Genomic DNA, 18,524 nt, shown 5'->3' on the forward strand with positions numbered 1-18,524 from the left:
GCTGATTCAAAGTCAAAATGAGAATTCATTTTATCTGTGTTCTGGGGAGTTAATGCTATTAATATGTGTTAGAATTGGAAACCTGACTCTCATTGTTCTGATATTTTGGCCACTTAGTCATACTCTGAGCAGGAAGACGTCTGGGACTGCTGAAAATAACATAACCATGTAGCTTTTTTGTGATTTTTCCTCCTCATTAAGGTTCCGTAATGTCGCTCTAGACCATAGAACTCAGAAAATGAGCACAGCATCTTCTTTCAGAGCAAGAGCAGAGAACAGAAATAGGTCAGATTCAAAGCACTGCCACATCAGGCCTGGGGCTAGGTCTGGATGCAGCCAATAACCTTGACTATAACTGCCTTGAGTTTGGGACTCTGCTGCACTGGACAGAACACTGCCACCAGGACACATTACTGCAGACATCCTAGGGACAGACTTCAGGAGCCCAGTTACTGCACGCTGTTTCTCTAGAGACATTCACTCAGAACTCAGGTTTGTTTTCCAAATTCCTGGCAGGCGACGTGTGGTAGCCAGGAATAAAATCTGTCTGTGTTGGAGATTTTTTTCTTTCTTGAAAGTATATCCTGGAAACTCAAGTGGGAAGATTTTGGTGCATGATGGCTTTCTTTTCTTTGAAGTTGTAGGACAGTCTCACCTGGACAGCAACATTGAGGATCAAGAGATTGTCACTAATCCGCCAGACATTTGCCAAGTTGTGGAGGTGACCACTGAGAGCGATGAGCAGCCGGTCAGCATGAGTGAGCTCTACCCCCTGCAGATTTCCCCTGTGTCTTCTTATGCAGGTAAGTGGGCAGGAGGGGACCATGGGGACCAAATGGGGAACTGGTAAGGGCTGTAGTGTCATCTGGTATCACTGCACAACAAAGAATCTCTCTTCTGTCCTAGGAATTATTCTTGTTAGTGTTATTTACTTTTCTTTTCTTGACCAAGATATAATCATAGCATTTCTTTACTTCATTGCCCATAACATGTTCATTCATAGCTAATGAATAGGATTTCATGAGGAAAGTGGTTGATTAGAGCATAATTTATTCATATAAGACATCTGCAGAGTGTTTTAGTGGAATCCCAAGTTTGTCCGGCTGGATGGAGTCTTAGAAATCATCTCTTCTACTCAGGGTCTTTATTTTGGGGAGTGGAAGGACTTGCTGTAGATCTCACAGCCAGTGCGTGAGCCAAGATTCGAACCCAACTGCAACTTTCAGTCAGTGCCAAATCCGTTCCATTCTACTAGATTTACTTGTCACGTCCACATATCGTCTCACTTTCTTTCTCTTTAGTACGACTTCAGACTGCGACTGAGCCTCTTTCTAATTCCCTAGGGGATTGTGCCCACAATTGCAGGAATTGGTCCAGACAGAGTCACAGGGTTAGAAACAGATTCGGGAAATAACGACTCCTTTTTCCCCCAGCATTACATCATCTTACACTCTTTTCCCGGTAATCTCCACTTAATTTTTTTGGAACTCCATCATAATTAGGAAATGTAAGTATTTCTGACTCAGAGTTATTGCCTGTAAATATTAAAAATAAAACATAGAGCCCGTGTCATGGAAAACTACAATGAGCTCCAGTCAGAGGCTCAGGGATCCTGCCCAGTGTTCTTACAGGGGGCCACACAGACCGTGCTCCAGCCGAGGCCTGTGTTGGCCTGACAGTAAGAGGAGATGCAGATAAGTGTTTATGTGTAAATTGCCAGCCACTAGGTTAACCTCATACCCTGAACACCAACTGTTTTTTAAATGCATTTTTTAATTTGTGGTAAAATACCTGTAATAATATTTGCCACTTTAAAATGCAAATTCAGTGCCTTTTGTGTTGTACAATCATCCTCACAACCGTCCCCAGAACTATTGTCTTGCAAAACTGAAACTCTGTACCCAGTAAACAGTAACTCCCCATTTCCCTCCTCTGCCCCAGCCTTGGCAACCATTTCTGTCTCAGTGGCTCTGGCTACTCTAAATAGGTCTGACTTCACTTCCCATGCATCCTAACTTGCTGTTAGGAACATAAAAGGACTATGAGAAAACATCTTGGCTGCAGGAAGTTTACAATCTGTCAGTCAGGATAAGCTTTTCATCAGTTGTTCATTCATCATATACATCGTGAACTCTTATACATGCCAGTCTTTTTCCAGTCTTAGCCAGTTTCCAGTAACTATCTTATTTATTACATGCAGATTCAGTTTACTATGCTCTGAGAATTATGCTAAATGCTTGGTCTTGATTAACTTGCTTATTTATCAAGAGAATAATCTTCCCAGCCAGGATACCATCCTTATATTCTTTTTAAAAGCAGAAATGTAAGGCCGACATGGATAAAGCCTGTCTAGGGAAGAGCCCACCAAAGGAGGTGGAGCCAAGTGTTTATGCCCTAATTTTACAGTAGAGATCACAGAACCTTGAAGCTTGCTTGTACTTACATAGCTATGGCTTAAAAACTCATGCTGTCTTCTATGCCGTGTTGCTGCTGGCATTTCTACACTCAGGGTGTGGGGGGGGGGGACGGGGGTGGAGCTTTAGACCCGCCTAACATGTTTATCTGTTAAGACTTAAGTCTTCTTGAAGATTCTGGAAGATCTCCTTTTGCTGTAGTGGCATTTGCTTTAGGAGAAGAATCCTGTGGACAACTGATTGATGTAGAAAGAAATAAAAATTTCGTCCCCCCTTTCAGGATATTTGCATGGATTTCTAAAGAAAGATTCAGTGCCAGGAAGAAAGGTGACAGGAGGCTTTGTTAGAGCCTGGCCTTTGGTTCATTCCATTGATTTCACTGTCTGAATTCTCCAGTATCTTTTTTAGAGTGTCTTAAAGGATACAGCCAAAATATTTCTATTTCTGCTATTTTTCAAGAATTTACAGGCACAGAAGAAAATTTGAGGTTACTGACCATGACCAGTTGGTCTTTTGGTCAGGAATTTATAGCATTCTGGTAGGTAGGGCAGCTTTCTGTGCTCACCTTTCTTTGTGTTCACCAATTGAATAGACTATTTGCCTGTTTTTCCTAACAGACTTACTTTGTTCAGGCTATTTAAACCGAAGTTCAGCCTTGTCTAATCACCTTCATTCACCTGTTTAGGAAACTGTTGTCTACTATTTTTTTTTCCCTACTGATCATTGAAATTTAATCCCAGTAGTATCACAGATGCACATGGAATTTTGCAAATCTGTCTTCTCTTCTGTGGTTAAATATCATGGTGATGACAACAGTTTCTTTGAGTGAAAATACATGTACTGGGTATTTTTAAAGGCCATATGTAATTTTGATTTAATTTTTTTTTTTTTGTCTTTTTCCTTTTTATCGGTACCGGGGATTGAACTAACGACTGCCTGCTTGCAAGGCAGGTGCTTATGCTGCTGAGCCCCATATAATTTTGATTTGATTTGTAAAATTTTTATACTGGAGAAGAATGCTCCAAAGTCCTATAAGGGAAACTCCGGGGGGCGGGTACTCATTTTTAAAGTTCTATTTATAGTTCTGAGGGTCCAACCCAGAATCCAGTGCGTGCTAGGCAAGCGTTCTACCAAAGAGCCACACTGCCAGCCCTCATTTTATTTTGGAAGGTATACCTTGAAGTGGCCCCTTGCCTGATCTGTGGTACTCTGATTTGATTAGGTTGTTGATGTTTTAGTAAAAGATAATCACAAGAACATTTGGAAGGAGAGAAGGTGGAAACCAAACTTCTGGGTACAGGAAATATAATACAAAGGATTAACTAGTTATAATAGAGAGAATGGAATTTATTGACCAGTGAGAACTTTGCATCACTATGCAAACCATATCAGGTTGTTGGGTGGGGCAAAAATATATTAGGTTTCAGTCTAGGAGGAGTCTGCTGTGAACTGTTCAGTGGAATCATCTAGTGAAGTAAATTAGAACTTTTTGATAAAAATAAATTCTTGTCTTCTTTTGTTGAACAGAAGCCTTTCAGTAAATGTAGATAGGTTTACTATAAAAAATGCATTCCATAAACTGTATCATCTCCTTTCCCAAAATAGTTCTCAGGGAGGGTTAAAAACTGGACTGCAGTGGATTGTGAAGCTAAGACCAGCAGAGGTGCTATTGTAAGAGAACCTTTGAGGTCACCTGATGCAAATGGCTCATTTCCTTCTCATCCTGATGGCCTTCTGGAAACAGACCAGAAAGGTTAAATGAATTCCACAGATACCTATTACCGCTGTGTCAACACTTTCGACTTACTCAGACCATGCCTGTGAGGTGCTCCATGTTTTTTATTCTATTGTGTTTAAAGTTAGTTAAAAAAAAAAAAAAAGACTAATTAAAAGGGAAAATGAAACAAATACTCATGGCAGTGTTTCAGCAGTGTTTCAACAATGATCTAGAAGCAGCAGCTGCAGTGAACTCATTTGTCATATAAGAATCACTTTGGAAATGGCAGTAGTGAAGGAAAACCAGGAAAACAGGAAATGGGGGCACTTTGAGCCCACCATTCAGGAGCAGCCATGAAAATCATTGTTAGTCTGGAAGCGAGAGTCTGGGATTCTTGGACTGGAGCCACAGGCATCTGTCTCTTAGGCTGAAGCCACTCAAGCCTGTTTCTTTTTAAACTAGAAAACTTAACTGTGTTAGTCAGCTTTGTAACAACTTAGAATGAAGAAAAATATATTTTGGCTCATGGCTTCAGTTCACGATCACTTGGCCATACATGTTGAGCCCATGACAGGGCGGAACATCATGATAGAGTGTGTGTAATGGAACAGAGCTACTCCCGTCATGACTCCTGGTTGGGAAGTAGAAGACAGAAAAGAGGGACAAAGGTCCCAAAGTCTCCTGCTGGGAAACATTCCCAGTGGTCTTTCTTTAGTAGGCCTCACCTCCAAAACTGCTACCTTCCCTCCACCCAGCAGTACCACCCCAGACTGGCCGCCATGTCTTCAACACATGACCCTTTGTTTGAGGACCCATAACAGTTTGCAAATGTGGAGAATCTTTGTAACTTTTCAGAAGCACTTGATTTTAATTTAGAAATGGTGCTCCTCACTCCTCACCACTTGTGTCGGCCAACAGTATAAGTTCAGAATATATATCTTTTCTTATCCACAACTTTTTCTCCCTGAAGTTGAAAACTGGGTGGTTTCAGGATATTAACATTCTGCTCATATTCCTGATCTTTTTGCAAGGTCTCGCTAAGGAGTAAGGTCTGACTTCCAAATCTTTCAGCAGCTGCAAATTGGACTTGGTGAAGTCCCAGAACTGTGGTGTCAATGGTTCATTTATTCAAATCTTCAGCCCCCAAAGCATGCCTAGTTTGTTTGTTTTTATGTGAAACAGAAAGGAACAGAAGACCATGGTATTTAAGAAGTATCATTAGGAATGAAGGGGTTTGGCATGTGTAGAAGGAAGAGAAACCTGAGCTTTAGAACGCAAACAAAGCAAGGCATAAAAATGAAAAGAGGATCTTGAAGTTTCATCAGAGGCAGAGCCAGCAGAGAAGCAGAGTGCCTGTATTTGGTATGGGTCCCTGGAATCAGAAGTGCAGTTTTGTTTTCTCTCTACCGTGCTGACTCAGTCTGCGACTTTGGCAAATTTCTCAACATCTCTGTTCCTCATTTTTCTTCTTGGGAGCGGCGGTCCTGCCTCCTCTGGGGACTGAGCCAGTGTGGGGGTTATGTTTGGAGAGAGGTTTCCTTTTTGTTGTTCTTCTTTTGTTTCTGTCGAGAGACATTTCTTGTGCCTCATGTTGTCAGTTTGTCTTTGTAGCTAAGATCACTGTGAGCTGAGGCTGTGGCCTTCTCTGGGCATCTGTTACTCCTGACTCGCGGTGCTTGTGGGAGGCACACTTGGTCTGAGGAGTACATGGCTTGTCCTTTCGCTGCCCACGGTCAGCCCTTGATAACCACTCAGGTTTGTGTGAAGCTCTGAATAGTGGCTGAGCAGCATGCAGAGCGCTCCTGGGTGGAAGCTGTGGAGTCCATGTGCTTGCTGTTTGCGTATGGAATGCACCTGTGATGTTATTTGTCCGTTTGTTCTTTAGCCTTAATTTATAGGGCACCTGGTGTGAAATTAGTACTCTGGGTGATAGAAGGTGGTGCTCTTTGGGGTGGAGCACTAATCCTACACACTTCTGCCACCAGGAAGAGGGGAGCCTGGGGGCCAGTACTCAGTAGTCATAGGATGAAAGAAGGTAGAGCACTGTAGAACACACTAGTGTTTCTACATTGGGTAATGGCGGTAACTGCTTTCCAATTTAGCCTCCTGGTGGGGACTGAACAAGAGCTGCCTGCAGGACTGTGGCCTAGCCTGGTTTGTTAGGGCTTCCATGAATGTTTACTTACCATTCTTCTTTCAGCCTTGCTCTAGAATAAATGGCCCAAGTGAAATGATCCTTAAGAGCCTGTAGATTTTGGAATTTCTAAACTCAATGCATTTATTTTGTAATGACTGCAAATCCTGAAAATCTTTTGAATACTTGTATTATATGTGCAGGTGATGTGTGATCATTAGCTGTTGAATTTGACTATGTTAATGCAGCCTGTTATGCAAATCAAGTGTTGAACAACGCTGATTATTTGTATGTGTGCTGGATGCCAGGCCCTGTGCTGGACCTTTCCCAAACACCCATGTAATTAGTTATCACCTAGTCAGTCCTCTTTTTCTTTCTTTTTTTTTTTTTTCCTTTGGCATTTTTGTTTCTATCGGTATCAGGGATCGAACTCACGACTGCCTGCTTTCAAGGCAGGCGCTTATGCCGCTGAGCAAAATCCCCAGCCCCCAGTCCTCTTTTTCAAGGGGATAAGTGATACTCCCATTTTTTCAGATGAGTAAATGAGATCAGTAAAGAAACTTGCTCTGTGACTGACAACTGGGGAATGGAATCAGGATGGTCGCTGATTATCTATTGATACTTAACAATACAGTCACGAACTTAGTAGCTTAACACAACATTTCTTCTTCCTTAGTTTCGATGGGTCAGAAGTCCAGGCTTCATTGTATCCTGTCCAGCAGTCTTGCTGACCTGCAGTGCCTTGTTGGTTAGGGCTGTCATTTCATTTGTGGCTCAAATGGAAAAAAGTCCAGTTCCAAGCCTCTGTCATTTTTTTCAGAATTTAGTTTCTGGCAGATTGTTGACTCAGGGTCCTCAGTTTCTTGCTGGCTTTTGTCCAGAAACAGTCCTTAGGTTCTTTGCTATGTGAGCCAGCTTCAAGAGACAGGTTCTGTCTTATGTGACATGATCAAGAACTTAATGTGCATCCCATCGTCTTTGCTGTATTCTGCTGGTTATTAAAAACAAGTCACAATTTCTATACAGACTCAAGAAGAGATCCCAAACTGAAGGTGCTCATGCACACCTGTAATCCCAGCACTTTTAAGAGGTTTAGGCAGGAGAATTTCAAGTTCAAATCCAGCTTGGGCAATTTAGCAACTGAATGAAAACTAATTTCAAAATAAAAAATAAAATTTAGAAAAGGGAATGTAGCTGATGCGAAGTTCAAAAGAAAGCAAACATTAGATGTAGGTCTGGGTGCCACCCTGGAATCTGTCTACCCTCAATAACCCAGATGGGAGATGAAACTAGAAATCTAAGACAAAAGTCTTACAAGATAAGAGGTGAAAGGAAGATCTGGGGAGATGGGAATGCCCTGGGAAGAGGTCCATGTGATGAACTGTCATTCATCACTGGAAGAGGACAGGTGTGGGGCTCCATGAATAGAGCTGCAGGGCAGGAAAGATGCTACAGGGACAGTGTCCCATGGTGGGAGGTGGTGACTGTATAAACACAGCCTGGTCATTGGAAAGTCAGCTCCCCTTGACTCTTAAGCTTGCTTCATCCTGGGGTAGGGGCAGGAAACGAGAGAATTAAAATATTTAGTGTCTTCCACATGAAATGTTTGACCTTATAAATGGAGGGAGATGAGTTTAGTCACTGTTATGGTTTGTGTTTGGATGTCCCCGAAAGCCTCATGTAGTCATGGGGTAGACCTTTCAAAGGCAGCTGAATTTAGCTTTTGTGATTGGTTCATTATCTAGTGATGGGATTGGCAGTGTGAGTGCTGTACCTGCCCAACTGTGGCATACAATATAAGGAAGGGAAGGAGGCATGTTTTGCTTTTATCCTTTTTCTCATATCACTTTTGGAATCTCAAATTCTGTCATGGTTACTTTTCTCTTGTTGCTGAGACAAAATACTTGATAACAAAAATGAAGGAAGGAAGGTTTACTTAGCTTATAGTTTCTGGAGGTTTCTGTGCATACTCAACTGGCTCCAAGGTAGGGACGGTCAACCATTCATGGCAGCTGTGGCAGTTGCCACAGATGACAACAGCAAAAGGGCAAAAGGGAAAAGCATGTTGTATGCCGGTTACCCGATCCTAGGTGGGTACAACACTCACACCTCCAATCCTAGTGCTAGACAACAAATTAATCCCAAATGCTAGATTTAGCAGCATTCAAAAGGGTTACTCCCTTACCCCCATGAATACAAGATAAGAAGGGGACATCCAAACACAAACTATAACACTCCACTCTCTGGTCCCCCAAAGACTCATGCACACACTTCATGCAAAATACGTTAGTGCATCTCCAAGAGTTGCCAAAGTCCTAACAGTTTCAGCATTGCTGAAAAGTCCAAGTCCCAAGTCTCCTCCAAGATCTAAGGTACACTCTTAGCTGTGAGCCCCTATACAAATGAAATGTTAAACACTTCTAGCATTCAGTGGCACAAGATAAACATTACCATTCCAAAGGGTACAAATGGGGATATAAAAGATTGGGACAAAGGCAAGTCCATAATCCAGCAGGGCAAACATTAAATCTACATTCAGCATCTAAAGCAATCTAGTTGTGAACTCCAAAAGACTTGAGTGATTCCACCCCAACAACACGTCTGGTGATTGTTTCTCCTACAGATGCTTCCTTGGGCTAGCTTTGCTCCCTCTTTGCAGGTTTCCTCAGAGAACCCACATTCCTAGCTTTTCCAAACTTCTGGGATCTCCACTGTACCTTTGGCTTTACAATCACAGCTTCAGATACCACCTCTCAGGGGCACACTGCTTAGCTTCCAGGCCTTCTGAAATTGGAATGGAAGTCTTTTAAACCTCAGAACTCATGCATTCTGTATGTGATTATAACCAGCACCACATAGATGATGTTGAGGTCTGCTGCCAACTGAAGCAGTAGCCAGGCTTTTCTCTTTCTGGGCTTTAGGGGTTGCATGTCTGGATTGCTGGGCACTCTAAACTTGATTGTGAGGAACAGATTCTTTGTGCCACCACCATTCTGGAAAATAGCATTCTCCTCAAAGCAAAGTCTTTCAGTTTTGCAGTTTTTAGGCTGCAAAGGGTAGAGACATGCCACTTCCTATGATGCCATCTTTTCTATTCTATTCCTTCTCAGCAATGAAGATCTCAGTTCTGCCTTTACAGTCCACAGCTTTACTGGAACTTCTTTTCTGGCCAAACTCACAGTGTTTTATATCATCCTGCTGGCTCTTTGCTTTTGATTTGCAATATAAATCTGGCTAAAAGCCTCCAACGAATAACCATCCACCACCTCAATATTTGACTGCCTTGAAATTTCTTCTGCCAGATCAATTAGTTTGACACCCTTAATCTCAGTTTCAGGCAAACTCTCTGGATAGGAACAAAATATAGGCAAACTTTCTCACAAACCGTAACACACATCATCTGGAATCCTTCCCAGCAGAAACCTCCAGAACCTGATCTTTACTGGTTTGCTGGTCTTCTGAGCACTAACTAGAATCTCCCATATAAAACAGCCTCAGGTGTTCCAGCTCTACTCCTTAGGCAACATCTCTGCATCTTTCCAAACTCTTCCTATAAACCGTTTCCCAAGGCTCTTGAACCACATGGTCAGATATAGTTACAGCAATAACTCCACGCCACTGGGACCAAATTCTGTGTTGGTTACTTTCTCTCATTGCTGGGACAAAATACCAGACACCTAAAGTTAAAAGAGAAAAGGTTTATTTAGCTCACAGTTTGTGGTGGCTTCAGTCTGCAATCAGCTGCCTCCAAGGCAGGGTGGCATGGCAGATGGGCAGCCATTCTTGATGAAGACAGCAAAAGCAACAAGAGCAAAAGGGTGGGGGGGGGGGAGTATGTGAGAAGACTCTTTCTATCCTTTATATTGTATGCAGGCCATCCCCTGTAGGGTGAATGTAGCACTCACTCCCATAATTCCAGCATTGGACCACGAGTCAATCACAAATTCTAGAAGCCTGCCCCATGACTGTATGAGGCTTTGGGTGGCCCTCTAGTCACAAACCATAACGATGACCCATTTCTTTTTTGATCAGTAAGTACTGATATATCTTTTGAAATGCTGCCTGAGCCCCAGAATAGCTTGTATGAGTGACAGGAACTATGTGTTTTTCTCTCTGTCAACAGAAAGTGAAACTACCGATAGTGTGCCCAGCGATGAGGAGAGCACTGAGGTAAGCCCTCTTCCTGCTGCCACTTACCTGCCTTGGCTTCTGATCATGTTTTACTTTTGGATTTTCTTTCAAGGGTGGTAAAATATACATTGCCTAAAATACACCATATTCCTGGACTTTCCGTTATAAAATTAAGTGTTGAGCCCTGAAGGGAAGGAAAGGGTCTCAAGTGTTACCATCAAAAAGAGGGGCAATGAAGGCAGGAAGAGGAAATTGAAGTTGAGGCCAGGAAATGTTGGTATTCTTATCACTATAAACATCCTGTTCACCAGCAGAAATAGAAAGAGTCCTGCCCAGTCCAAAGCAGTGACCAGAAGTAAATATCAGAAGGAGCTAAGCAAAATTACCTGCACAAGCACACTGGTTTATTTAACATGGTCCTGCTTGGAAACTGCTGTGTGAGTCTAATTTCAATTCCCTTGCTGCCTACTTCCGGTTTCCTAACTTCCCTCTGTAGGGTGGACTCACACAATGGCAGGAAGTGACTGTAATGATGATGGATGGAGAAGAGGGGGTGAGAGGAAGACAGAACTGAGAACAAGGGAGAGAAGTTAGTGGTTGTCTGAACTAGCAATTTCTCATTGTATCTAACGCTTATCAGTAGAATGCAGAAATCCCAAGAGGACAGTAGGCATCCAGACTGGTTTCTTTAGCTTTCTGAGACTTTCAGCTTTCTGAGTAAAGCCACCCTGGTTTTGAGGCCAGCTGTTTGCTGAGCATACTGAGTCTCCAAGCTGTACCCAGTTGAAAGCAGTCAAGGAGCATTCACCATATGTTCTTGAGTTCCTCTCTTCCTTTGCACTGAAAATACAGGTGGACTCAAAAGATCCAGAGGGGTCAGCAGTGAAAAACGGAGTCACCTAAGTGAACTGTCCATCAAGACCTGGAACCTAGTGAATGATTAGCATGGGTGTCATAGGGGAGCTGGGAACAGGTTCCCACCTTCTTTACAACAAGTTGCCACCTTCTTATTCCTGCCTTTATCGAATAGTCTTGGCCATATTTCTGGGAGGTGGCAAATAGGGATTAGTTTAAAAAAAGAGTGAAAGAAAGAAAGAAATGAGATGCTGGGGGTGTGTGAATAGCTGGGTATAGATTGCAGTTCACTGATGTGTGTAGAATTGTGAAGCTTTTCTTCATTCTATAACTCTTAAAACATTGATTTCAAACACCCACACGTGGCACATTTTTAAAAAGCCATCTGATGGAAGAAAAAGAGCCTATGTATTTTCTTGTTTTCTTTGAAAGGGGAGACCACACTGGCGGAAGAGGAACATCGAAGGCAAACAGTACCTCAGCAACATGGGGACGCGGAGCACCTACCTGCTGCCTGGCGTCGCATCCTTCGTCACTGCCAACAAGCCCGATCTCCAGGTCACCATCAAGGAAGAGAGCTGTACAATGCCCTACAGCAGCTCCTGGCCCACACTTGCAGACCTCTCTCTCCCTTCCTCTGTGGCCCCCACACCCAGCAGCAGTCGGCCGGACAGGGAGACCAGGGCCAGTGTCATCAAGAAGACGTCAGATATCACCCAGCCCCGAGTCAAGAGCTACTAAGTCTTTGACCCTCCCTAGTGGTTGTTGGGATTTCTTAGCTTTGTGTTATTGTTTGTATTTTGTTCTCTCTCTGACACCTATTTTAGACAAATTTAAGGGGAAAAGCCTTGACAATAGAACATTGATTGCTGTGTCCAACTCCAGTACTGGAGGTTTTATTTTAAACTCAGGACTCCAGCCCCTTGGTATCTCTAGAGCCTGCTGGATCTCCCGGGGCTACTCCCTCAAGTTCAAGGACCAACAACCACATGAGCAGTGGAGGTGCTGCGCTGCCTATGGTCAAGGCCAGCATGGTGGAATGGATGCCTCAGAACGGACGAGAAAATGTGAACTAGCTGGAATTTTTTATTCTTGTGAATATGTACATAGGGCAGCACTAGCAACACTGCAGTCTGCTTCTGCACCTTATCTTAAAGCACTTAGGCCTTCTTGTGATTTTGCTCTATTCACAGCACATACAGCGCCCCCTTCTTTCCCTGTTACCCCGCCTCCCCCCCTCTCCCCATTCGGTTCCTTTCCTCCTTTTCCTCCCCTCGAAGGCTGTGCTCTACACCCTGGAGGAGGAGAAGAAGAAAATGAACTTCACAGATGTCCCATTTTAAGACTGCTTGGGGAAAAAAAAAGTGTCTAATCTGCTATGCTTGAATGCCACGCGGTACAAAGGAAAACTATCATGGAAATATTATGCAAATTCCCAGATTTGAAGACGAAAATACTCTAATTCTAACCAGAGCAAGCTTTTTTATTTTTTATACAGGGAATATTTTATTCAAGGTAAAATTCTAAATAAAATATAATTGTTTTTTATCTTTTCTACAGCAAATTTATAATTTTAAGATTCCTTTTCTTTATCAGCAGTTGTTACTACATCCTTGTGGCACATTTTTTTTTAATTTTGTAAAGGTGAGAAAAGCTTTTATGAGCTCATGTAGCAATCAAATTATCCTGTGGATTGATAATAAATGAATATGATATATAGTTAAATTTTTAACGGGCATCACTCCTGGTTTTGTCTCTGTCTGATTAGAGTATGACTATGGGGCAGGGCTGAAGAAAATATCATTTCTTCTTGGGGACCAAAACATTCTCTTGCTGATTACAAGACACCCTGGAGACTCACACTGCAAGGTGATAGAGGATCTCCTCTGCCGAATGTCCTTCTGGTAGTGAGCGTCATGTTGAATGTCTTACCCCAGTTACCTTCTTTGCTCATTGCAGTTGTGCTCAGAATAGGGATTTATCCCCATTCTTCAGAAATGGGGACCCAAAATGAAAATGCCTTTCCTCAGTTCACCTACAGAGTAAGAGTCAATGGTATTGAAAATGGAGCCCATGTCTGGCGTGACTGTGGAGGGAATCTGTTTACCCACCTCACTGAGAAGATTCTACCTCCCTCTTATCCATAGATGATTGTCCTCTGCTTGTCCATAGACTGTGTGTATGGCTGAAGTTTTGTATTTATGTCTCATACCAGGTGCATGACTAAGACATTTTCAATTACAGGAAATAATCATTAGGTGTTGACTCTTACCTAGTCTGTTATTTTTTCATTCCAAGATCTGGATCTTAGATGGAGGCCCTGTCTTCAAAATTTAGTCTGTGTGCTGCGGAAGCAAGCACATGCCTTCAAAACTTAGGGAATATGTTTTGGAGTGAGCAATGTGACTTCAAGCCCCCATCACTCATTTGGTATTTGAGGTGTATCCCTGACCTTGAGAAAGTCACTGCTTTAATCTCTGCTGCTCCTGAGAATGGTACTAAAACTGCTGCCTACCTACCACCTCTGGGGCATTGTGAAAAGATTGGTAAGTTAATATTTGAAAAGGTTCCTTCAATTTATGAAAGGACAAAGGGCTATTTTTATGCCTATCTCTCCATGTGTGGCTGCAGATAAAATTAGCAGTCATAAAGTTCTCTGCCCAGAGCAGATATCCACTGGAGTGGTTACTGGTGGGTGTATTGGAGTGGAAATGCCACCTGTGGCCCTTGGCAGTTTCTGTGGGGACCACCTTTCTGGAAGGTATTTATGTCAACTTCTTAGTGGAAGGAGGAATCATAAGGTCCTAAGTAGATGAGTTCAGTTCTTTGTGACATATCAGAATCCTGTCATTCAGTCATCCTGTTTTGAAAGAAAACAAACAGAAGCTGGCCCTGATCACATGGCCTGGTGCTCAAAGGGTTTAGGTGAGCTCTGGTTCTCTGCCCTCTTCTCAAACTCCTTGTCGCCACCCTTCTCCACTTTTATGGTTGGAAAAAGACTGAACCTTAACTGGTGGATGAAAATTAGGACTTGGAGACAATTTAAGTGCTAAAGATAATATAACATTGTCAATAAGGCCATAAAGCATGCTTAAAAAACAGAAGAATGCTTAAAATATTTCTTAGAAAGGTGTCATTGTTTCTATATGATACTTGCCATTTGTGTAAGTGAATAAATTAGTTAAACCCAATGCCTAGGGTCCACATGATGAAGAAAACACATGAACTGAAGCCCCAGACCTTGTTGTGGCTTAGAGGAAGTACTAGGACACGTGCTTCACTGGTTGGCATCTATCTGAGCTGATAAGGTTTTATGATGGGTTTGGCTGTATGTTGAGTTTAAGTCCAGTACAACTGCCCTTGAAACAATTGTTTCCATTCTCTGCAGCCAGTACCTGGGTCACTCCCTTGATAGCGAAGCTCATTGCACAGCTGTAAATTGTGAATCCAGGGACAGGAGCTTCTATCCCGCCACAAGGTTGGGAGAACCCAGTATATACAATACTCCTGGATACCAAGGGGTCCCAGAAAGCCATTTGAAAGTCTAAATATATTCATACTCAGCCAAAGCACTTCCATGTTCAGATGAAGTAAATGCCAAAAGCAGCGTTTAAACTGTTTGAATATATTTATAGAGAATTATATGTGAATGGGTAAGAAATACAAATTCTTTGGGCATCAAAATCCTAAAATAATATCCTCCTCCCAGAGGTACAATGTACTCTGCCTCGTTTAGCCACTACTGAGAGGCATTTTAGGAATGAGGAAGATCAGTGATTTGATTTCAGGATTCTGAAAGTTCGAACTTGTGCTTTTGGAAATATTTTGCCTGTGAATGAAAAAAGTGCTAAGCCCCAAACAAGTCTGAGACATGGAACATTAGACCCTCCATGTGCTCAAGGCCATTCTTTGAGTGCTGAATTCATTAGGCTTTGAAAGCCCCCTGTTATTCTAGCTTTGGACAAACAGACCTACATAAAAGGAAGAAAATAAGAACCCCACTCTTCTGCCAAATTTCTACTGAAGAAAAACAAAAGCCTTAAGACTGGCAAACAAAATAGCCAAGATGTGTCCCGGGTACACAGAGGTCGGATATCCCACGTCTCAGGACCAGCTTTGGATAGAGAGAATGGCAGCAGAGCCTGGTTTTTAGCCAGTGATGCTGAGCCACCAGCTTCACCATGAGACTCCACACTATAGCACACGCAGGGCCAGGATGATCAGCCAGGGGACAGAAACCTGACCTGCCTGGGGCTGTGGCAGCACTCCCCCCCTCTGTCTCCAGGCTGCACTGGTATCTCAGGTATCCCAGGTGTTTGCATCTCCCACGGGACTGTGAGCATCTTCAGTGGCATCTCGGCTGCATTCACATCCCAACAAGCAGAACAAGGCAAGGTCGCTATTAGGCAGTCGGTCTCAGGATCCCCTTCTTCCCTGAGCTCCACACCCACTGTCAACAGGCAGGGCTGTGGGCCACAGGTGTGTCTTTCAACAATGAGGACAGCCACAGACCTGGGGAGGGGAGCCCCGGCTGTGCAAAGCTTTGGGTTAGCAGATGCAGAATGACATTGTGCCCCCCCACCAGGATGCCCAACTTCTGGGACCGCTCCCCCCCAGCCCCAGTGGACAATGGTACTACCCCTTGGCCAGCACTGGGCATTGCTGGCTCTGCTGTGAGGACCAGAGAGGGTTCCACAGAGGTTAGGGGCCAAACTAACAACAGGTGCAGAGGCACAGGCCCTCTGCTTCTGAAAATAGTGCATGGAAGGAAGCGGTCAGGCCTAGGAGCTGGTTTTAGCAAAAATGTTAAGTCTGTCCAAGAACCTGGTCATGCTGCGTGGAAGAATCAAGACATAGAACATTGCAGCATTCACACAGTCTAACAAGAGCATGTGCTGAGCCCTTTGACCAAATTTCTTCAGAACAAAAGCACTTTGTGTGCTTTGTTCCTCTAAGCAAGCTGCCCTTGGGGGTTTGGTCCGGTTCTGCATATCTGCTTTATAAACATGTTCAGACAGAGACGGCGGGCACTGTGGAATGTATTGTGCTGCTATTGTGCAACTGCTGCTCAGTTAACCCATTCTGTTCTCTGCTAGAGGAACATCATTGTGACAGGCAACAGTCTTGTCACAGAAAAAGGTTGATTTTAGCAACCCAACTGTTTTTGCAGGTGTAAAAAAAAATTCAGAGTAATAGCATCCCTAAGTTGCGGTTTTGGTTGAGAAGAATGTTTTAAAATGTAAATACTTAAATGTCTGCCTCCATGAATCATCAGAGAACAAGAATATCCAAAGTGTTCCATCTGCCAGAAGCTTAGATCTTATATCCAAAAGTGCTCTGGTTCTCTCTCGTGTGCCAGTTCAAAGGCTCTGACCTTTTGAACCCAGGTGCTACATTGGGAATACTGCTAGAAGTTTCAGGGTAAGGACAGCAACTAAGTAGGGGTGATTTCCTTACGGCTATTGAGGAGCAAGCCTGTATTCATTCCTAAAAATAACACTGACAAATTCTCTCTGCAGAGTTCAGTCCTCTGTCTCTCAACAGTACTCCAGGCTCTCTGTGACCCGAGAGCTCACCATTATTTGTAGTACCTTTTCTCTGGGAAGTCTGTGTCATGTGTTTAATGGACCTTTGAAATACAGGTAAAGTTTCATTGGCTCAGCTTTAAAAGATTCATTGTCTAGGCAAATGAGTATTTTAGTTAAAAAAAAAAATCAGAATACAGATCAAAGTCATCACTCAAATTTTACCTGATGGTTACATGAATCACATTCAACACGGCTGTGGTAAGGGAAGGAAACCATAGGCTGCACGGATTCATGTTTCCAAATATTTATTTGAAAGGATGATTAAAATTAATAGAATTCTAAGTGCCTTTCTCATGTGTCATAGCACAGGTTTTATTCAGATGACCAGTGTCTTGATTTGCCCAGGACTGAGATGTTGTTAGGATGTGGGATTTTACTATCAAAACTGGAAGGAGTTTGCTGTCCTAAACATAATGCTGAGATCAGCATGAGATGCTGTCATTTTGTGTGGTTTTACGGATGTTAGAAATCTAGATGAAAGCTTCATGAGGAAGTAGTACCAAGGGGATTTTGATGATTTTATTACTAATACATTAATTTAGTAGGAGCATTTTATTAAGAAAAGTAGATTTAATTCATTCAACACCAATGAATTGCCACTATTTGCCAGTACTGCTCTAATTGTTAGAGAGTTGTACAGAAGTGAATAGAGCCTTTCTTTTAACGGAGCTTAAATTCTCGTGGCAGGGGAACATTGAACCAATAAAGAAAAATAATCGCTGGGTGACAACAAATGCTGTGGAGAAAAGTGAAGCAGGATAAGGAGGCTAGAGGAAGATATTCAAAGCTTTCAACCTAGTGTTCACAGGATTAATTGCGGGGTTGGCAGTTGAGAAACCAGCAGTTAGAGGCAAAGGAAGAGAACGGTGTGTATCAGCAGGGCTCAGTTGCAGGAAACAAAAACCACGGCAGCTATTTTAAGCAGAAAGGCATCGAGTAGAGAGAGGCAGGTGTTTGCAGCATTGGTGGGAAGGCTGCAGGAGCCAACTTCTGAGTTGCTTCCACCTCTGCCACCTCTATGAAGGCAGGAGACCAGGAGCTGTCACTGGGGGCCTGGATTCTGAAAGCACATTGCTTTAGCTGAAATCTGCCGTCAGAAAGTCCCTGTGGCGCCTACTCTTGAAACCTGTGATATTGGGTTCAGTGAATGAACACTGAGGCACTTCCTTAGAAAGCTCCTCCATCTCCACAAACCACCTTTGCTCAATGATTGCAGCCCAATCAGCAGGAAGGCAGCTTCTGCTTCAGTTCTAACTTCCAAACTTCTTGTAAATACATTTCATTGGTTGAAACTAATTTGCAATTAGAAGTCTAGCCATAAGTCAGACTGGGCAATATGATTCTATTAGGTGCCATATAGAATCATAATATGGTGAATAATTCAATTTAAAAAATTACTACAGTTAAAGACATATTGCCATTAGACTCCCTCAAAATATTTCCCCTCCCTTTAAACACACATCCCATCATTCTTGCCACGTTCATGCAGTTCTGAAACTCAAATTTTGTGAGTGTCTTTAAGTTGTGCTGTCATGGCTGCCAAAACATTTACCTTTCATGGTCATTTTGACTTTGAAGGACAATCAGAAGTTACATATTGCAAGATTTGGCAAATGATATGAACGAGGCTATGTTTTTATGAGGCTACCTTTCTGCTGGATGACACTAGCAGGAGTATTCACTGT

The 18,524-nt window shown here is 42.8% G+C and overlaps 1 protein-coding gene across 3 annotated transcripts in view; it reads left to right on the top strand.

Moving 5' to 3' along the window:
* Positions 1–12,983, top strand: part of Irf2 (interferon regulatory factor 2) — an 84,589-nt gene extending 71,606 nt beyond the window's left edge. For all 3 annotated transcript variants that reach the window (XM_003469109.5, XM_063234679.1, XM_013151663.3), the window contains exons 7-9: positions 639–803; positions 10,389–10,435; positions 11,684–12,983. In XM_003469109.5, coding sequence (XP_003469157.1) covers positions 639–803; positions 10,389–10,435; positions 11,684–11,992 — 521 coding nt within the window. In that variant the 3' untranslated portion in view covers positions 11,993–12,983. The remainder of the gene's footprint in view (positions 1–638; positions 804–10,388; positions 10,436–11,683) is intronic.
* The last annotated feature ends 5,541 nt before the right edge of the window (positions 12,984–18,524 follow it).

This window comes from Cavia porcellus, unplaced genomic scaffold (assembly GCF_034190915.1).
Source record: "Cavia porcellus strain 051 isolate PalLab524CR breed Dunkin Hartley unplaced genomic scaffold, mCavPor4.1 scaffold_24, whole genome shotgun sequence".
Classification (NCBI taxonomy): Eukaryota; Metazoa; Chordata; class Mammalia; order Rodentia; family Caviidae; genus Cavia; species Cavia porcellus.